Here is a 22,192-nt window from a genome sequence, read left to right as displayed (position 1 = left end):
AAGGTAAATGCACTTTACTAAGTTTGTTTTTACTAAGCGAGGTAAAGCCAACAAATTCTCAGCTTTAAGGAAGATTTGTAGAAAAGATGATTTCAAGAGCTCTTCAGATTCTGAGGGCCGTATGACCTGACATGACATGAAGGAATTTATAGACGTATGGATGCTTCAGAGAAAGCTCCAAGTTGAGACCAAGGTGAAAGTGAGAGAGCACAGAGGGGACTGGGAAGGCTTGTTTGAGAGGGTGGGGAGGAGCGGAAACTGTTGGGAAGATGCCAGAGGGCTTCAAGGCCCATGAAGAGGGCAATAAGAAGGCAGGGGAAGAAGGTGCTGGGAAAGAGAATTTCTGGAGGTGTTATTCCAGCCCAAGAAAGATGAGAGCAGTGAGGAGGATGGAGTGGAAAAAGGTAAATACAGGGAAGAGCAGTGTCATGATTAGGTGACATCGTGAGTTATCGGAGCGTTAAAGTGAGAGATAGAGCTTGAAGTTATTCTAAAGCTTCTTGCTTGGGATGATTGTGGTTTTCCTTGACAACAGAAAGTTGGGTCAATTGATGAAAGAATGGCATTATCTTTGTCATTGAAAATGAATTGGTGACTGCCTAAGAATAAATGTTTTGTTGTCATCTTTATAGAAATTATTTCAGCCACAGGTGACACTGGCCAGAGTCCTTATGTGCAGAAGTGACTATCTCCCTACTACCAACTAGAGAGGGCCTGGGGCCTTGTCTCTGTGTCTGTCTCTGCATGGTCATCAAAGCCTTTGCTGTATGATTAGTAAGTCCTACAGAGACCCCACCTCATCCCTGGTGTTCAGAACCCAGCACCTGCTTGTTACTCTATTTATAATATCCCATCCAGTTTTTAACCCTGGGCATTTCTTAACTTTCCTGCAGCTTAACTGTGCATTTTGTCTGACATTTCTAGGTGTTTGGTTGAGGGAGGAATTTTAGTCCCTGTTGTATGCCATATTGCATAAAACAGAAGCCTCTCACTCCCCAAGTGATAATAGTCTACTCTGAAATCGTAAGAATACAAGAAAAACTGTATCAGTCAGGGTCCCAGTAGGAAACAGATGGCACACTCAAACTGAGTAATTTGAGGAGCATTTAATTGACTCAATTGGGAAAAGAGAAGCTTTCTATTCCAGGTATGAAGGGTTTTGATACAGGAATTGAAGCTTTGTCCAACCTTTGGAAGAACTGGATTGGAAAGGTCAAGCAGGATGCTCCCAATCAATCTCCAGCTGAAGCATCACAGGGTGGCTCTCCCTGAGCTCTGAATCCATGTCTGCTGTAACTATCTTTCCTTTCTTCTACCTTCCAAATATCTCTTGTGTTTCTCTTTGCAAACTGTACCCAGAACCATTCACAAAGAGTGAGCAGGATTTGGGAACACCAACAGGAAACATGTAGTCTTGTGGGCTGGCAGTAGCAGGGAGTTTTTACCTCTTAGTCCTAAAGGGCAGAGGAGGAAGTGGTTCCTGGAGCATGGAGAAAGTGGCTAAATGTTCAGGTTGCCCAGTGGAGCTGCAGCCATTGGTGGAGAGTCTCAGCCAGCCTTAGTAACCACAGGTGGGAGCCAGGAGAGTCAGTTCCTCTGTCTTACTTTCCTCCCGCCTCTTACCAGCCAAACTGGGCCAGAAGTCAGGGGTGGCAGGGCCTGTCAATAGTCCCTACAATGCCCCTCCCAGGGCATAGAGTAAGGTGGAGATGGCTAAGGAGTAACCCTGGGGGCAAACAATAATCCCCCACACCAGGGCTTTGACTAGATTTGTATATGTCAGTGTCTTGAGGATTTAAAGGCAAGAAAGGATTAAGGAGAAAATCAGTGGTTAAACCCGAAATGAAAGAGGACTAAGGCACTTGAAAAGATGAGAGGAAACGGTCTTGGAGACAGTTTGGAGAACTTTGGGAAGAAGAGAATGGACTGGGGAGTGGGATGATGTTGGACATGTGGAGGAAGGCAGGCCAAAGAAAGCTGAGGTTGATTTTCTGTAAGACAGCAAGCAAGATTGTCCACCCTCCAACAGGATGCAGAATGCAGCCGCAGCTGGGAGACAGTGGTTGTAAGTGAGGTCGACATGAGGACTCTGGAACATACAGGCCTGAAGTTCTGGACCTAGCTAGCACACCTCCACAGCCCCTCTGAAACCATTCAGAAAGTTAGGAATACATAGGAAAATCAGGAGAGGGAAAGTCGGGATGGAAAGTACATTGGTAAATAACTTTTTCAGAGTATGTATGCAAGTTCCTGGGGGGGGGGGGTGACTTAATTCCCTTGGGATATCAGATTTTCTTTACAACATATTTGTATTCATTCAAACAAGGGAATTCAGGTATCTGTAGCTACCAATCACAACACTTTAAAACTGATTACATTGGCTGGGCACTGTGGCTAACACCTGTAAACCCAGCACGTTGGGGGGCCAGGGCGAGAGGATCACTTGAGGCCAGGAATTCAAGACCAACCTGGACAACATAGTGAGACCCCATCTCTACAAAAGAAAACTTAAAAAACAATTGGCCAGGTGTGGTGGTACGTGCCTATAGTCCTAGCTACTCACGAGGCTGAGGTGGGAGGATTGCTTGAACCCAGGAGTTCGAGGCTGCGGTCAGCTATGATCATGGCACTGCACTCAAGCCTGGATAACAGAATGAGACCGTGTCTCTAAATTAAAAAAAAAAAGTTATAGGGCCAGACATAGTGGCTCACACCTGTAATCACAGCACTTTGGGAGGCCTAGGCAGGAGGATCACTTGAGGCCAGAAGTTCAAGAGCAGTCTAGGCAATGTGGTAAGTCCCATCTCTACAAAATAAAAAATGAAAAAAAAATTTTTTTAATTATAACTGATTACACTGATGCTTTTTCTAAAACAATAGGATAGTATTGGAATGATCTCTATTGTTAGCTTATTTTATATGCTAATGGTAAAATTACAAAGTCTAGGTTTACATTTTATATTGCTGGTAATGTACTATTAATACTTGGTTTTCCTAATTGGTTTACTTGGAGCTCCTAAAAAAGAAACTTGCAACCACTTGGTACTCAAATACTTCAATACTAAAAATATTTAGCTTGACTGGTACCCTGTAGGAGGTATTTGGCTGTGGATTTTTTTTTTCCTTCTGGTCCATAAAATAATAACAATAGGGAGAAGGGCATCATACAGGACAAGGAATCTACAGGAAAGGACTGAGAACAGGTCTGAGAAGGAAATGTTCCCATATCTGTTTCCCTGTTTGGAGACAGGGTTCTCTCAGTAGGCAGACAGCCTGAGGCCGGATGTGCTGATGTTTAAAGTGGTCTTTAGCTCTTGGTGGCTCCTATTTAGGAAAAATATGGTACAAGCGGCAGCATTGTTTATACACTCAGAAGCCTGATTTTATTTCCAGAAGGATTAATTAAACAACATGTAAAGTGTTTATTTATAGAGAGAACATCTCTTGAGGAAGCTTTTCATTAGTTTAAACTGCCAGATTTAGTGTTTTTTGTTTAATTTAGCCCCCATTCAGCCTTGTTTTATCATCTGGAGAAGGCCATTGACACCAAGAACTAGAGTAGAAGCACATCACAAACAGGAAAAATACATGCATGGACAGAATTGTTCTTCAGAGTCCTAGAAATGATGAAGAACCAGCTGGAACAGCATGGAGGTTCTTGTGAGAGGGCAGCAGAAAAGGGACTTACCTAAAAGCATTGTTGGTGGCCAGGCACTTTTAAGGCCCACCTTTGGTGGGACTAGTGGCATCTGTACTGACTGTGTGGAAGATCCTCTGAGCAGTCTCATGTTAAGAATATGGCCCGTGGGGGTGGCCGTGCTGGGCCCTTGTTCCTGCTGCATAGGAGCAATGTAAACTCTGCTTCCATTTTCTCATCTGTAAAATGAGGATATTGGTGTTGTGAGGATTCAATGAGTTAGTGCATGTCAAGTGCTAGAACAGTGTCATGTATTGTAATGTTTAAATAACTATTACCTGTTGCCCAACAGAGTCATTGGATCACAGAAATAACAGTCTGCTGCAGAGGCGTTTTGAATAGGAGGAGAAGCAGTTTCCTTTAGATTCTCACGTTATTTATATGTGAATGTTTAAGATGGCCTTGGGTCATGTGACTGTATAATCAAATTTAATATCAAAGAAGTAGACTCTTGTCTAGCTATTTTAGACTTAAGATATCTGAAGAAGAAGTGGGTCAAGCTTTCAGAGTTTGGGATTACCATTTTCTGCCATGATCCATGTTTACTTTCTGAAGTCACAGTTCTCATGTAGACCCAAGCTCAGTCTTTTTCCTTAGAACTAGACCCTGAGGATTTTACAGGCAAGGTCTGCAGCATCCTCCAGCTCTGCTTTTAGCTTGATCATATTCTATTTTCTCTTCCTGCAATTCTCTGACCACAGTCTCTGAATATGTGAGTTCTAGCCTAGTTCTCTAAGGCTTAGTTCTTATACCATTTAATCATTCACACCGAATGCCTGCTGTGTGTTCCATAGTGTTTCAATGACATGGATTACAGCAAAGAATAGGCAGTGCCTGCTTTTTAACGAGTTTACATTCTAGGGGGGAGAGGCAGTAAACAAGTAGCATCGGCTGGGCGTGGTGGTTCACGCCTGTAATCTTAGCACTCTGGGAGGCCGAGGTGGGTGGATCTCTCGAGGTCAGGAGTTCGAGATCAGCCTGAGCAAGAGTGAGACCCCGTCTCTACTAAAAATAGAAAGAAATTATCTGGCCAAATAAAATATATATATATAGAGAAAAAATTAGCTGGGCATGGTGGTGCATGCCTGTAGTCCCAGCTACTCGGGAGGCTGAGGCAGTAGGATTGCTTGAGCTCAGGAGTTTGAGGTTGCTGTGAGCTAGGCTGACGCCATGGCACTCACTCTAGCCCAGGCAACACAGTGAGACTCTGTCTCAAAAAAAAAAAAAAAAAGAAAAGAAAAACAAGTAGCATATATTGGGGGGGAGGTAGATAAACAGGGGACAGATAGAGAGCCAGGATAGAGGTGTGGAATTAGCTGGTTTTAGTAGGATGGTCAGGGAATAGGTGACATTTGCCCCGAGACTGGAAGGAGGTGAGAAGGGCAAGCTGTGTGGCTATGGGGGAAAAACAGGGCAGGTGAGAGCAGAGTTCCTGTGTAGAAATATGGTTGGCCTGTACCAGGAGCAAGGAGGCAGTGGGGCTAGAGCAGAGGGTGGTAGGGGAGGAGGTCAGAGAGGTCATGGGGTGGGGGCAGGGCTTCTGAGATCAGCTTCCCAAGGAATGAGACAGGAGCACTTTGAGCTTAGAGATCATGAATCCGATTTACTGTTTAAAAGGATCACTAACTTTCCTGCAGACAACTCCATTTTCACCTCCCCTTGAGAGGAACTAAGAAACTAGCTTCATGAACCATTGTAGGAAAACTATCTGTTAGTACCTAACCCTAGCTCATATGTGTTTCATAACTTCCTTTTTTTTTTTTTGTTTGAGACAGGGTCTCGCTCTGTTACCCTGGCTAGAGTGCCGTGGTATCAGCCTAGCTCACAGCAACCTCAAACTCCTGGGCTTAAGCAATCCTTCTGTCTCAGCCTCCCGAGTAGCTGGGACTACAGGCATGTGCCACCATGCCCGGCTAATTTTTTTCTCTACATATTGTTAGCTGTCCAAATCATTTCTTTCTATTTTTAGTAGAGACGGGGTCTCGCTGTTGTTCAGGCTGGCCTCAAACTCCTGACCTCGAGCGATCCACACACCTCGGCCTCCCAGAGTGCTAGGATTACAGGCGTGAGCCACTGCACCTGGCCTCATAACTTCCTTTTTAATTTTTTTGTTTTTTTATTTTTTTGAGACAGAGTCTCGCTCTGTCACTGGGGCTAGAGGACAGTGACATCAGCCTAGCTCACAGCAACCTCCAACTCCTGGGCTCAAGTGATCCACCTGCCTCAGCCTCCCAAGTAGCTGGGACTACAGGTGGGCACCATCATGCCCAGCTAATTTTTTTCTATATTTAGTAGAAACAAGGTCTCGCTCTTGCTTAGGCTGGTCTCGAACTCCGGACCTTGCTCGATCCTCCCTCTTCAGCCTCCCAGAGTGCTAGGATTACAGGCGTGAGCCACCACACCTGGCCCATAACTTCTTTTTTAAACAATTGGTTTTAAAGTCATTTGGAGCGGTTTGGCCTTGTTCTGTTCATCTCTGACTCTGAGAAGGAGACAGACCCAGGAAAAAGGAAAAGTAAAATCAACTAATTGTTTAAGAGGATGATTCATTAGCAAAGGTAATGCGAAGTAGTGGCCCGATCGGATAAATTGGGGAAGAGTCTGGGTCCTGGGTTTAATGAATTCTTATTTTCCTCTCTAGTTCTTGCTACACTCCAAAGTGATTGTTTCCATTTCTTCTTTCACAGTAACGGCCAGTAATAACTTTGTGAATACTAGATTGGCAAATAAAAAACCACATGGGGCTTAAAGGTGTGGGAACTTCTTGTAGATCTCCAAAAAGAATCTAGAAGAATAGTCACTGCTACTCCCTGGCTTATGTCTAGCCTTTTGGACCTGGTAATTGAGAGTACGTGGTTGAAAGGGGTGCCTGGGACACAATTGTGTGTAGAGAAGAGGTTGACTCCAAAGTTTATGTGGATGACTGCAGCATAAGGAATCCATATAGTGATAAGGGTTGAGTGTCCTGGGGTCACCAGTCATTACAGGTCATTGATGATTACAGTAAACCTGCAATAATATGCATGTGGGCATAAGGAACTGGCTTCTATCCTCAGGCCAGCTGTTTCTTAGTGTCGGGGTTGGAGATGGGCAGCCTGTGGAGTGACAGCTTCATCATTATTTGAGACTCAGCTCAGTGATCAGTCTAATACATGAAAGCAAAGAGATGAAAGTGGTTTTTCTCACCCCTACCCTACCATAACTGGAAGACTCACTAAAAATTGCTATCTTCCAGCTAGGCGCAGTGGCTCACGCCTATAATCCTAGCGCTCTGGGAGGCCGAGACAGGTGGATCGTTCGAGGTCAGGAGTTCGAGACCAGCCTGAGCAAGAGCGAGACCCTGTCTCTACTAAAAAAAAAATAGAAATTAGTTGGACAAAATTTATATAGAAAAAAAATATATATATAGATTATATTATATATATAAAAAATATATATAGAAAAAATTAGCCGGGCATAGTGGCGCATGCCTTTAGTCCCAGCTACTTGGGAGGCTGAGGCAGGAGGATCGCTTGAGCCCAGGAGTTTGAGGTTGCTGTGAGCTAGGCTGACGCCACAGCACTCTAGCCCGGGCAACAGAGCGAGACTCTGTCTCAAAAAAAAAAAAAAAAAAAAAAATGCTATCTTTCATGGACAGTAATGACACAGCCCCATATTTTAACCTAGTTGAATTTTGGGGGCTTATTTATCTGTGAAAATGACGTTTTCACAATATTGAATTTGTAAACATCCAGAGTGTTTCTCTTCGTTCTACCACACTCTCCTGCTTCACTCTTTGGGCCGTTTTTCTCTGCATATTTGCATTTTCAGAAATGGACAGGATAAAAAATAAAAAGAGATGAAATTCAAACCACTCAACTTTATCTGTGTATCTGAATTATCTTATCCCCTCTAGACTATCCCCATCATCTTGACTTGATTTTATTTGTGCTGAGGTGCATGTCTAATGTTTTTCTTTCTTGTCTTCTATTTCTAGGAGGGCTGCTGGCCTGCTGCTGTGCTGCTGAACAGTATGCAGTCCTTTCGGGAGCAAAGCAGTTACCACGGAAACCAGCAGAGCTACCCACAGGAGGTACACGGCTCATCCAGGATAGAAGAGTTCAGCCCTCGTCAGGCCCAGATGTTCCAGAATTTTGGGGGTGCAGGTGGCAGTAGTGGCGGCAGTGGCAGTGGCAGTGGTGGTGGACGACGAGGAGCAGCAGCTGCTGCTGCAGCGATGACTAGTGAAACCTCTGGCCATCAAGGTTACCAGAGTTTCAGAAAAGAGGCTGGAGATTTTTACTATATGGCAGGCAACAAAGACCCTGTGGCTACAGGAACCCCACAGCCTCCTCAGCGAAGGCCTTCTGGGCCTGTGCAGAGCTATGGACCCCCCCAAGGGAGCAGCTTTGGCAATCAGTATGGGAACGAGGGTCATGTGGGCCAGTTTCAAGCACAGCACTCTGCTCTTGGTGGTGTGTCTCATTATCAGCAGGATTACACGGGGCCTTTCTCTCCAGGGAGTGCTCAGTACCAACAGCAGGCTTCCAGCCAACAGCAGCAGCAGCAAGTACAGCAGTTGAGACAACAGCTTTACCAATCCCATCAGCCTCTGCCACAAGCTGCTGGCCAGCCAGCGTCTGGCTCGTCTCATCTCCAGCCAATGCAGCGGCCTTCAACTCTGCCATCCTCTGCCACTGGTTACCAGTTAAGAGTAGGTCAGTTTGGCCAACACTACCAGTCTTCTGCTTCCTCCTCCACCTCTTCCTCCTTCCCTTCACCACAGCGTTTTAGCCAGTCTGGACAGAGCTATGATGGCAGTTACAGTGTGAATGCTGGTTCCCAGTATGAAGGACATAATGTGGGTTCTAATGCACAGGCTTACGGCACACAATCAAATTACAGCTATCAGCCTCAATCTATGAAGAATTTTGAACAGGCAAAGATTCCACAGGGGACTCAGCAGGGGCAACAGCAGCAGCAGCAGCAACAGCAACAGCAACAGCAACAACAACAACAACATCCCTCTCAGCATGTGATGCAGTATACCAACGCAGCCACCAAGCTGCCCCTGCAAAGCCAGGTGGGGCAGTACAGCCAGCCCGAAGTTCCTGTGAGGTCCCCCATGCAGTTTCACCAGAACTTCAGCCCTATTTCTAACCCTTCTCCAGCTGCCTCTGTGGTACAGTCCCCAAGCTGTAGCTCTACCCCATCTCCTCTAATGCAGAGTGGGGAGAATCTCCAGTGTGGGCAAGGCAGTGTGCCCATGGGTTCCAGAAACAGAATTTTACAGTTAATGCCTCAACTCAGTCCAACTCCATCAATGCTGCCCAGTCCTAATTCTCATGCTGCAGGCTTCAAAGGGTTTGGACTAGAAGGGGTGCCAGAAAAGCGATTGACAGATCCTGGTTTAAGTAGTTTGAGTGCCCTGAGTACTCAAGTGGCTAATCTTCCTAATACTGTCCAACACATGTTACTTTCTGATGCCCTGACACCTCAGAAGAAGACCTCCAAGAGGCCCTCATCTTCTAAGAAAGCAGATAGCTGCACAAACTCTGAAGGTTCCTCACAGCCTGAAGAACAACTGAAGTCCCCTATGGCAGAGTCACTGGATGGGGGCTGCTCCAGCAGTTCGGAAGACCAAGGTGAGAGAGTACGGCAATTGAGTGGCCAGAGCACTAGCTCTGACACCACCTACAAGGGTGGAGCCTCAGAGAAAGCTGGCTCCTCACCAGCACCAGGTGCTCAGAATGAACCCCCCAGACTCAGTGCCAGCCCCGCAGCAAGAGAAGAGGCTACCTCGCCAGGTGCTAAGGACACACCGTCGTCATCCGAGGGGAACCCAAAAGTCAATGAGAAAACAGTTGGGGTGATTGTCTCCCGGGAAGCCATGACAAGTCGGGTAGAAAAGCCTGGTGGACAAGATAAAGGCTCCCAAGAGGATGATCCTGCAGCCACTCAAAGGCCACCTAGCAATGGTGGGGCAAAGGAAACCAGCCATGCCTCACTTCCACAGCCAGAGGCTCCAGGAGGAGGGAGCAAAGGAAACAAGAATGGAGATAGCAACTCCAACCATAATGGAGAGGGAAATGGCCAGAGTGGCCACTCCACGGTGGGCCCTGGTTTTACAGGAAGAACTGAGCCTAGCAAATCTCCTGGAAGCCTACGCTATAGTTACAAAGATAGTTTTGGGTCAGCTGTGCCACGAAATGTCAGTGGCTTTCCTCAGTATCCTACAGGGCAAGAAAAGGGGGATTTCACTGGCCATGGAGAACGAAAGGGTAGAAATGAGAAGTTCCCGAGCCTCCTTCAGGAAGTGCTTCAGGGCTACCACCACCACCCTGACCGGAGATATTCTAGGAGTGCTCAGGAGCATCAGGGGATGGCTAGTGGCCTAGAAGGAACCACAAGGCCCAATGTCTTAGTGAGTCAGACCAATGAATTAGCTAGCAGGGGCCTTCTGAACAAAAGCATTGGGTCTCTATTAGAAAACCCTCATTGGGGCCCCTGGGAAAGGAAATCAAGCAGCACGGCTCCCGAAATGAAACAGATCAATTTGGCTGACTATCCAATTCCTAGAAAGTTTGAAATAGAGCCTCAGTCATCAGCCCATGAGCCTGGGGGTTCCCTCTCTGAACGAAGATCAGTGATCTGTGATATTTCTCCATTAAGACAGATTGTCAGGGACCCGGGGGCTCACTCACTGGGACACATAGGTGCCGACACCAGAATTGGGAGGAATGAACGTCTCAATCCAAGTTTAAGTCAGTCGGTCATTCTTCCAGGTGGTTTAGTGTCCATGGAAACAAAGCTGAAATCCCAGAGCGGGCAGATAAAAGAAGAAGACTTTGAACAATCCAAATCCCAAGCTAGTTTCAACAACAAGAAATCTGGAGACCACTGCCATCCTGCTAGCATCAAGCACGAGTCTTACCGTGGCAATGCCAGCCCCGGAGCAGCAACCCATGATCCCCTTTCAGACTATGGCCCACAAGACAGCAGACCCACACCAATGCGGCGGGTCCCTGGCAGAGTTGGTGGTCGGGAGGGCATGAGAGGTCGGTCCCCTTCTCAGTATCATGACTTTGCAGAAAAATTGAAGATGTCTCCTGGGAGGAGCAGAGGCCCAGGGGGAGACCCTCATCACATGAATCCACACATGACCTTTTCAGAGAGGGCCAATAGGAGTTCTTTACATGCTCCATTTTCTCCCAACTCAGAAAGCCTGGCCTCTGCCTATCACACAAACACTCGGGCTCATGCTTATGGGGACCCTAATGCAGGTTTGAATTCTCAGCTCCATTATAAGAGACAGATGTACCAACAGCAGCAAGAGGAATATAAAGACTGGAGCAGCACTTCTGCTCAGGGAGTAATTGCTGCAGCACAGCACAGGCAGGAGGGGCCCCGGAAGAGCCCACGGCAGCAGCAGTTTCTTGACAGAGTACGGAGTCCTCTTAAAAATGACAAAGATGGTATGATGTATGGCCCACCAGTAGGGACTTACCATGACCCCAGTGCTCAGGAGGCCGGGCGCTGCCTCATGTCCAGTGATGGTCTGCCTAACAAAGGCATGGAATTAAAGCATGGCTCCCAGAAGTTACAAGAATCTTGTTGGGATCTTTCTCGGCAAACTTCTCCAGCCAAAAGCAGTGGTCCTCCAGGAATGTCCAGTCAAAAAAGGTATGGGCCACCCCATGAGACTGATGGACATGGACTAGCTGAGGCTACACAGTCATCCAAACCTAGTAATGTTATGCTAAGGCTTCCAGGCCAAGAGGATCATTCTTCTCAAAACCCCTTAATCATGAGGAGGCGTGTCCGTTCTTTTATCTCTCCCATTCCCAGTAAGAGACAGTCACAAGATGTAAAGAACAGCAACACTGAAGATAGGGGGCGTCTCCTTCACCCATCAAAAGAAGGCACTGATAAAGCATTCAATTCCTATGCCCATCTTTCTCACAGTCAGGACATCAAGTCTGTCCCTAAGAGAGATTCCTCCAAGGACCTTCCAAATCCAGATAATAGAAACTGCCCTGCTGTTACCCTCACAAGCCCTGCTAAAACCAAAATACTGCCCCCACGTAAAGGACGGGGATTGAAATTGGAAGCTATAGTTCAGAAGATCACGTCCCCAAATATTAGGAGGAGTGCATCCTCGAACAGTGCAGAGGCTGGGGGAGACACGGTTACGCTTGATGACATCTTGTCTTTGAAAAGTGGTCCTCCAGAAGGTGGGAGTGTTGCTGTTCAGGATGCCGACATGGAGAAGAGAAAAGGTGAGGTAGTATCTGACCTAGTAGGTCCATCAAACCAGGAGTTGAACATTGAGAAACCTCTTCCAAGGTCTTCAGAAGAGTGGCGTAGTGGTGGGGATGACAAAGTGAAGACAGAGACACATCCAGAAACGGTTACTACCGGAAAGGAACCCCCTGGTGTCATGATATCTGCAACCTCACAAAAGCCTGGTAGTAACCAAGGGAGACCAGATGGTTCCCTGGGTGGAACAGCACCTTTAATCTTTCCTGACTCAAAGAATGTACCTCCAGTGGGCATACTGGCCCCTGAGGCAAATCCCAAGGCTGAAGAGAAAGAGAATGATACGGTTACAGTTTCACCCAAACAAGAGGGTTTTCCTCCAAAAGGATATTTCCCATCAGGAAAGAAGAAGGGTAGACCCATTGGTAGTGTGAATAAGCAAAAGAAACAACAGCAGCCACCACCTCCACCCCCTCAGCCCCCTCAGATACCAGAAGGTTCTGCAGATGGAGAGCCAAAGCCAAAAAAACAGAGGCAAAGGAGGGAGAGAAGAAAGCCTGGGGCCCAGCCAAGGAAGCGAAAAACCAAACAAGCAGTTCCCATTGTAGAACCCCAAGAACCTGAGATCAAACTCAAGTATGCCACCCAGCCACTGGATAAAACTGATGCCAAGAACAAGTCTTTTTTCCCTTATATCCATGTAGTAAATAAGTGTGAACTTGGAGCCGTTTGTACAATCATCAATGCTGAAGAAGAAGAACAGACCAAATTAGTGAGAGGTCGGAAGGGTCAGAGGTCACTGACCCCTCCACCCAGCAGCACTGAAAGCAAGGCACTCCCAGCTTCATCCTTCATGCTGCAGGGACCTGTTGTGACAGAGTCTTCTGTTGTGGGGCACCTGGTTTGCTGTCTCTGTGGCAAGTGGGCCAGTTACCGGAACATGGGTGACCTCTTTGGACCCTTTTATCCCCAGGATTATGCAGCCACTCTCCCGAAGAATCCACCTCCTAAGAGAGCCTCGGAAATGCAGAGCAAAGTGAAGGTACGGCACAAAAGTGCTTCTAATGGCTCCAAGACGGACACTGAGGAGGAAGAGGAGCAGCAGCAGAAGGAGCAGAGGAGCCTGGCCGCACATCCCAGGTTTAAGCGGCGCCACCGCTCTGAAGACTGTGGTGGAGGCCCTCGGTCCCTGTCCAGGGGGCTCCCTTGTAAAAAAGCAGCCACCGAGGGCAGCAGCGAAAAGACTGCTTTGGACTCAAAGCCCTCCGTGCCAACCACTTCAGAAGGTGGCCCTGAGCTGGAGTTACAAATCCCTGAACTACCTCTTGACAGCAATGAATTTTGGGTCCATGAGGGATGTATTCTCTGGGCCAATGGAATCTACCTGGTTTGTGGCAGGCTCTATGGCCTGCAGGAAGCGCTGGAAATAGCCAGAGAGATGGTGAGTAGGAGAAATCTCTTACCAGCTTGGGATTTTTGTTACTTCATTTTGGTTCCGTTTCTTCCATCTTTTTATTCTTATATGATTATTCCTCCAAATTAAAGTCTCTGGTCCCAAATGATGGACAGAAAATGCAGTAGGTAATTTGGAACATTTGTTTAACTGTTAAGTTTCATCAATAATACATGTGCACAGATTATAAAGTCATACCCATCTGTAAAGCTTTTAAAAAAAAACAAAGGTCCCTGCCCTACTTCTTCTCTAGTCTGATTCCATTTCCAAGAGGCATTCACTGTCAACAGGCAAAAGTTGCTTCCCCTGCCAGTTTCTTCTGTTTTTAAGCTTTTACTGCTATTTATATTATTTATTGACCTTTTTATCATTTTTCATTTTTTGAAATCTGTAATACTCATGAAGTATACTGTAATTAATATTTCTTTTAAAGCATTTTGTTTCTCTAGGATCGGTAATTCATGTTTTCATACTGCTTTTTTAGTTTCTTGGGCCACATCTTTCTGATCCACACTTTCCGTCTGGTTAGGTTATTTATTCCTCAGGTCTGTTTGATAGCTTTTATCCTTTGGGCAGCTTGTGGTCCTCATCATTTTCTTCTCTCTATTGAATGTGTCCTGAGTCCTGTGTCTTCCCCTTTCTTAAAGTGGGCCTTCATTTAGGAGAGCTTATCATCCCTTAGTGGTTTCATGAGAAAGAGTGCATTGGGGAGTAAAAGTGTTGAGATCTTGTATATCTGAACATGTCTTTATGCCACCCTCACGCTTCATTGGGAGTCAGCTGGGTATGGAATTCTAGATTTCAAATAATTTTCTCACACTGTCTTGAAGTCATTGCTCCTGGCTTGTCTTCTAGCTTCTAGTGTTGTGTTTGAGAAGACTGGAGCCGTTCTGATTTTTTAGTCCTTTCTTTCCTGTTTTTCTCCTCTGGAAAGTTTGAGGATCTTCTTGTTTTCCCTCAGGCTCTGAGATATCAAAATGGTAGGTCTTGAGAAGGTCTCTTTTCATTCATTGTGCTAGCTACTCTATGAGATCTTCCCATCTGTAAGCTCACATCTTTCAGTTTAGGAAATTTGTCATGTGTTAATTCTTTGATAATTTCCTTTCCTCTGTTTTCTCTACTCTCTGTTTTGTAATTCTTGTTAATAAGGTATTATACCTCCTGGATTGATCCTCTGGCTTTTTATCTTTTTTCTTCTGTATTCTGTCTCTTTGTCTTTTTGTTCTAATATCTCCAAGCTTTCTTCAACTATATCACCTAACCTTTTACTTACTTTTTTCCCTCATATTTTGAAAAGCTTTTTCTTCTCTGAATGTACTCATTTTTTAAAAATAACTAAAGCCTGGTTTACAGCTGTAAAGTTTCTCTTTTTGTACACATTATAATGTGGTTTTTTGTAATTTAAAATCCTCTTGTCTGTTTCCTATTTCTTCTTTCTTGTTAGAGGTTCTTCAAATGCCTGGTTTTCCTTGTTCATCCACTTATATTTTTAGGAGACAGATGCTAAAAACGAAAAAATGATTTGAAGCTCTGTCTTATAGTATGGGTAAGGCTTGTTGGCCTGTGGTCCTTTTTGTAGCATGATAAGGTGGCCAGTTAGCATCTATAGGTCTTTTCTCTGAGTGCAGTTTTCCCAGAAAAAAAATCTCAACATATTCTAACTAGAGGTAAAAGCTTGGCTGCAAGCATCCTCAAAGCCAAGTAGAGAAGGCGATGGTAGGGTTTTGGGGTGGGGGTATGGTCTTATAATTCAGTGTGTAGTCTTTGATGTCCTCCCATCTGTTTTGAGTGTACCGCATGCCCCTCTGATGGGGACATTTACTTGGTTAAATTGGGTGGGCTTAGGGATCTTAACTCCTCTTTCAGGCTTGAAGCTGGTGCTCCATTTTCCAGCCCTCTCTTGCACTCCCCCTTCCTGAGGTACTGGTGCCTAACCAGGCTCTATGCCATAAGGTGATTGGCTTTCTGGTGGCTGCTCCACTGTGCTCATCACTCTCTGCTTCCTCTGTGCACTGAATCACTGTTAACCTTCATCCATTCTGTTCCCACCTACCAGAATTTGAGTACCTCTAGTCTGTTGTTTGTCTCTTCTCTCATTCTTCATGTTCTCATGAGTTTATCTTGCAAGTTTATCCCTTTTTTTGTGGGAAGGGACCAGATGTATAAATCAGTAGTTTCCTGTATTTAATCAGATGAGAGTTTTTGTATTAATTTATATTAAAAATATATAAATGACTTTCGATCATAGTTAATAAGGATTTTGTCAGTCAGGATCATGATATTCTTGGACACTTCATATTAGACTCTCCCTTCCTCACACACCTCCACCCAAAACACTATATTTTATCATTGTATATTCCTAAAATTTGTAACAGTCTGGCAAAAAAGAACTCATAGACTATAATGAAAAATACAGGGCCAGCCGCAATGGCTTGTGCCTGTAATCCTAGCACTCTGGGAGGCCAAGGTGGGAGGATCGCTTGAGGTCAGTAGTTTAAGACCAGCCTGAGCAAGAGTGGGACTACATCTCTACAAAAAATAGAAAAATTTGCGGGGCATGGTGGCGCATGCCTGTAGTCTTAGCTACTTGGAAGGCTGGGGCAGGAGGGTCACTTCAGCCCAGGAGTTTGAGGTTGTAGTGAGCTGTGATGATGCCACTGCACTATAGCTAGGTGACAGAGCAAGACTCTTGTCTCAAGAAAAAAAAAATACATATATATTTAATGTGAATATGTATATATATTTTTTAAATTAGAACATTCTAATGCAGTCAGACAAGGAATTTGCCCTTCCCTTTTAGATCCCCCCACATGGTTTTTTGTTTCTCCCTCTTTCCATATTAACATCACTCTGAAACCTCAAGTTTGAAATAGAAGATTTACTTTCCGTAAGAAATTTAGACACAATGACTTTTTTATTTTTATTTTTACTTTTTTGAGACAGGGTCTCACTCTGTTGCCCTGGCTAGAGTGCAGTGGTATGATCATAGCTCACTGTAACCTCAAACGCCTGGGTTCATGCAGTCCTCCTATCTCAGCCTCCCAGTAGCTGGGACTACAGGCATGCACTGCTGTGCTCAGCTAATTTTTCTATTTTTAGTAGAGGTGGGGTCTTGCTCTTGCTAAGGCTGGTCTCCAGCCCCTGAGCTCAAGTGATCCTCCCTCCTCAGCCTCCCAGAGTACTAGGATTACAGGTGTGAGCCACTGTGCCTGGCCAACAATGACATCTTAAAATGCAAACATCCTATAAGGATATAACATTGAAAATCCTAGGTGGCATGTGCCTGTAGTCCCAGCTACTCAGGAGGCTGAGGCAAGAGGATCACTTGAGCCCAGGAGTTTGAGGTTACAGTGAGCTATGATCATACCATTGCACTCCAGCCTGGGCAACACAGTGAGACTCTGTCTTTAAAAACAAAACAAACAAACAAAAAAAAAAAAACAGAAGACCCTAAAGAACAAAATTCTCTAAATAGTCTAAGCACTTATTACAATTCATTAATCATCATATTGACCAAGTTGACTGCCTGCTTCCCGACTTTCCTCTGAGAGTTACAGTATTTGGTGAGTTTTTTTTTTTTGTCTTGCTTATTTGTGTATGTGTGACCATCTGCCAGTGTTTTCTTTATGTCAGCATTTTATTTTATTTTCTATTTTTTATTTTTTTATTTTTTATTTTTTTGAGACAAGAGTCTCACTCTGTTGCCGGCATTAGCCTAGCTCACAGCAACCTCAAACTCCTAGGCTCAAGCGATCCTTCTGCCTCAGCCTCCCAAGTAGCTGGGACTACAGGCAATGCACCACTATGCCCGGCTAATTTTTTTTATATATATATTTTAGCTGTCCAGATAATTTCTTTCTATTTTTAGTAGAGACGGGGTCTCGCTCTTGCTCAGGCTGGTCTCGAACTCCTGAGCTCAAACCATCCTCCCGCCTCGGCCTCCCAGAGTGCTAGGATTACAGGCGTGAGCCACTGCGCCTGGCCTAGCATTTAATTTTTTATGTGTAAACTTTTGGGCATTCTGTAGCAATAATTGGTAACCAGTAATTAGGGTAAATCCTGCCCAGAAAATCCCTAGATCTTGTGTCTCAATCCACGTCTAGTACAGAGAAAGCCAAAGGCTCTTATAATGATGCAGCCACCCTAAATCACAGCTAACTCCATCCCCTTAAAGGTTGGTGAACCACGGGCCTGCCTTTTAAAATGCCTAATCAGGAATATATGTCTGCAGAAACTGACTGTTCAGTGTACTATTTGTCGGATTTGGTCCCAAAATAAAATCTGGAATGTTATAATTGCAACAGATACACTCAATAAGATAAATCAGTCTCTTCCCACCTGCCACAGCTTTCAATGACTGAATGGTTAAAATAACATAGGACACAATACTATAGGACACTTCAGGTAGTGAACGCTGAAAGGATTTTTTTGTTGTTGTTTTTGTTTTGTTTTGTTTTGTTTTGTTTTTTGGAGACAGAGTTTTGCTCTTTTGCCCTGGCTAGAGTGCGGTGGCGTCAGCCTAGCTCACAGCAACCTCAAACTCCCGGGCTTAAGCAATCCTTCTGCCTCAGCCTCCCGAGTCGCTGTGACTACAGGCATACGGCACCATGCCTGGCTAATTTTTTCTATATATTTTTAGTTGTCCAGATAATTTCTTTCTATTTTTTAATAGAGATGGGGGTCTCGCTCTTGCTCAGGCTGGTCTCGAACTCCTGACCTTGAGCAATCCTCCCGCCTTGGTCTTCCAGAGTGCTAGGATTACAGGCGTGAGCCACGGTGCTCGGCTGGATTTTTTGTTTTTTAAGATACTAGTTGCTGTCTCAGCTATTTCAAAAGTGCTTTAAATTCGTTATATTCTCTAAGGGATGAAAGATGGAGAGCTTCATTGAAAGCCAAAAGGTATAAAAACAGGAAGTTTGACCCTACACTGTTGCTGTATGGTAGAGGCTTTGCCACTGCCTCATCAGGGCCTGTAGATTGCACCATCTCCTTTACAGGTTTCAGAACACAAGCAGTTGACCAATCTTAAATAAATCTTATATGCAGCTTTAAACTTATTTCCTTATATTGTACCCACTGTGTGAATACCCTTAAGAATTTTTTTAACCTTTTTCCCCTGTATCCTATTCTATTTTACACCCCTCTTTAAGCTTAGAATACTAACTTTATATTTTGAATTTACTTTTCCAAAATACTTGTACATGTGTTTTATTCTCATAAGCCACTCAGTGAGATAGGGAAGGAGAACATATTCCATTACCCTTAGAATAAAAAATGACTTATTGGCTTTAGTGACATATGCTCAGTTAGTATAGCCCAGTGATGTGCTGAATTTAAAGATGATTTCAAAAGTTAGACTTATGGGCTCTTTGAAGCTGATGTTTCACTATGGCTACAAGATCCTTTTGTTTTATTTATCTAGCTTTTATTCTCTTTTTCGTAATGTACTCAACAAATTAAAATTACACTAACTTGCCTTCTTTTATTTAATTTGATAGATGATGTTTTAATTTGTCAAGGTTACTTTGAGTCTAGTTTTATCTTCCTGGGTTTTAGCAGATGCATTCAATTTTGGTCTAGCTTAATGAGCATGCCTGCAATCCTATCATGTAAGATAAGGCCACATATATTTCATTAGAAATCCATTTTGGTCTATGTATTTATCAGGTGTTTTGACAAGCATAATATTATAACAAAATAATGTGAAATTCTCAAGAGACACTAGCTCCTTTCCCTTTAAGTGTCACACTACTCAGAAAATTGCTGAAAACAAATACAGAACATTCCTATATTAAAAAATGGCCTTCCGGGGGGTGGGGAAAAAATATGAAACTATTGTTTTTAACTTGCACTGTTCACTTAATAATTTATCATGAATAAAAAAAAAAGTGTGAAGAAAAAAAAAAAAAAGACATTTGAAATAAGAAGGCCATAACATTATTCATTTTGTGAATAATAAAACCAGTCTCCAATGGAAAAAAAAAAAAAAAATGGCCTTCCGCCAGGCACAGTGTCTCACACCTACAATCCTAGTGCTCTGGGAGGCCCAGTGGGGAGGATTGCTCGAGGCCAGAAGTTCAAGACCAGCCTCAGCAAGAATGAGACCCCATCTCTACTAAAAATAGAAAAATTAGCTGCATGTGATGGTGTGTGCCTGTAATCACAGCTACTTGGGAGGCTGAGGCAGGAGAATCCATTCAGCCTGGGAGTTTGAAGTTGCAGTGAGCTATGATGACACTGCTGGAGTCTAGCCCTGGAGACAGAGCAAGACCCTGTCTCAAAAGAAGGAGGGGAGGGGAAAGGCCTTTGATTTCTTCTCTGAGTGTGGGACATGTGAATCCATTCATTTCTGCACATTCCCCTTTGCTTTTGTCCTTCTTTGAGCTCTGTTTATTTGCCTGGGTATAATCATGTATGTGAATCCACAATGACCTCTGACGTAAGTGATGTTACAGAGGTAATTGCCTCTCAACAGGCATAGGTATAACTTGGTATATACAAGTCACATTTGAGACATTGAGGAATGAGAAGGCTTGCAGGGTTGTGGCCGAAGATGAGGATCTGGTGGCCATAGATCTCTTGAAGCAGCATGCCCAGTGCTGTCCTACTGGTGGGAAAGCTGGCCTTTGCCTGTTCCCTTCCCTCATCCACTGCCTACAGGGAGGTGCTCCTCCCAAATACATTCTTGCCAGCCTCTTCAGAGAATTTTTAATCTTTTTATTTTTTTATTTTTTGAGGCAGAGTCTTGCTCTGTCACCTGGGCTAGAGTGCAGTGGTGTCATCATACCTCACTGCAACCTCAAACTCCTGGGCTCAATGGATCCTCCTGCCTCAACCTCCCCAGTAGCTGTGACAACAGGCACGTGCCACCACACCTAGCTAATTTTTCTAATTTTTGTTAGAGGCAGAGTCTTGCTCTTGCTCAGACTAGTCTTAAACTTCTAACCCCACGCATCTTCCCAGCTTGGCCTCCCGGAGTGCTAGGATTACATATGAGCCACTGCTAGTCTTTTTTTTTTTTTTTTTTTAACCTGACAGTATATGTTAAAGAACTGGTTTCAGGTTAATGTTTTTTAATTTTTGAATTAGTGTATTAAAGATTATACTTAAAAGGTTTATTTTTAATACAAGTTTAAACTATAATTATTTATTTCCCCTATCTAACAAGCCAGCATCCTCCTTAATTTACTTACTCTGTTCCCATGACTTTCAGCGTTTGGGAGAAAGTTGTATAATTATCTCATTACCTATTTTGCTTAACACCATGTGTGTATTTGTTTTGTATTGCTACATGATGAAAATAATGTTAAACTTCTAGAGAAGGGTTTCTTTTCTTTTAGGATTTTGTTTTTCCAAATTCTAAGGAATCTTAAGTGAAATTTTAAGTTTTGAATTTTTTGCATATATTACCTTACAAAATAAACCATGACAAATTGAAGGACTCTAATTTTACTGCAGTCTAGTTCTGGAGTTACAGTGCTGTGCGGGAACTTCCTGGATGAGCCAGCATAAGCCGTAGGTCCCGTAGCTGGTGCGTAGCTAGAGAGGCATATGTCAAGGCTCCTGGACTGTGTGTGGGAAAGTTTGCTTGATTCGTGTAGAAGGCAACACCTTGCCCAACACAGGTCCTGTGCAAGGGCTTTGACTTTTCCAGGAGATACAGCTTCCTTTATCTAATACTGTTAGAAAAATGGAAATTCCTCCTCACCCCAGCCCAAGGCCAATTTTGTGGGACTCTGAAGGCCTGCAACTGCAGGCCAATTTCTTCCCATCTTCCCGTTTATTGCAAAGAAGTATGATAAGGGAAAATCATGTCAGTTTAATACTTGGCCTCAAAGGTCTTCCTCACCTCTGTGGCTTTTTGCCATTTTGTTCTACAGCTATGCAGTGTGGAGGCCTGGGTGAGAGGCCTGGTGTGACACTGCTTTGTGTGAATTCCAGCATTGGCCATTTCCTTGCTGGGTCACTTGCTCAAGTCACTTAACCTCTGTGCTTCATTTTCTTCATCTACAAAACAGGAAAACTGACAGCACCTACTGTAAAGAGGGTTGTTAGGAGCATTAAATGAGTTACTCTTTGGAAAGTGCTTAGAGAAATGTTTGGCTCATTTCAGCAGTGGAGGTGGTTTTAAAGGAAAATGTATCCTGTGGGCTGGTGTCTGCCCTCAGACAGTGTCCTCACACGTTCTTAGTGAAGATGTGTTCCTTATTAGTAAGCTCACTCGGGAAGCTGTAGCTTGTATGATAGTTCCATCCTAGTGCAGTTAGTGGATCTTCCCGGGAGTTTTCAGAACTTACTCTCTTTGATAGAAAAATTGTTCTGCATATGAAATATTTTCTCCTTATTTTTACTCTTGTGGGAAACTCAAGTTTGGGAGGGGCGACAGGGTATAGAGTATTTCAGGTACAGTATTAGTTTATGTCTTAAGAAATAGTATCAGCCAACGTGGACACTTTCAGGAATTCAAAGGAGAGAAGGCAAAGGGAAGGGAATAAAATTTGCCTTGCACATAAAGTAAAAGTCTTGTGAGTTGGTAAATTTTTGATGGTCAAAAGTTAAGGCCAAAGTTAAGAGTCTGCCTAATAATAAAGTTGGTGTTTTGGCCAGGCGCGGTGGCTCACACCTGTAATCCTAGCACTCTGGGAGGCCGAGGGGGGTGGATCGCTGGAGGATCAGGAGTTCGAGACCAGCCTGAGCAAGAGTGAGACCCCCGTCTCTACTAAAAATAGAAAGAAATTATATGGACAACTAAAAATATATATAGAAAAAATTAGCTGGGCATGGTGGCCATACCTGTAGAGCTA

At 44.2% G+C, this 22,192-nt stretch overlaps 1 protein-coding gene across 3 annotated transcripts in view; it reads left to right on the top strand.

Moving 5' to 3' along the window:
• TCF20 (transcription factor 20) overlaps nt 1-22,192 on the top strand; it is a 96,523-nt gene that overhangs the window by 37,990 nt on the left and 36,341 nt on the right. For all 3 annotated transcript variants that reach the window (XM_069491484.1, XM_069491482.1, XM_069491481.1), the window contains exon 2: nt 7,674-13,376. In XM_069491484.1, the coding sequence (XP_069347585.1) occupies nt 7,710-13,376 (5,667 nt within the window). In that variant the 5' untranslated portion in view covers nt 7,674-7,709. The remainder of the gene's footprint in view (nt 1-7,673; nt 13,377-22,192) is intronic.

The sequence above is a fragment of the Eulemur rufifrons genome, chromosome 16, assembly GCF_041146395.1.
Source record: "Eulemur rufifrons isolate Redbay chromosome 16, OSU_ERuf_1, whole genome shotgun sequence".
Taxonomy (NCBI): Eukaryota; Metazoa; Chordata; class Mammalia; order Primates; family Lemuridae; genus Eulemur; species Eulemur rufifrons.
This window is presented reverse-complemented; position numbering and strand designations above follow the sequence as displayed.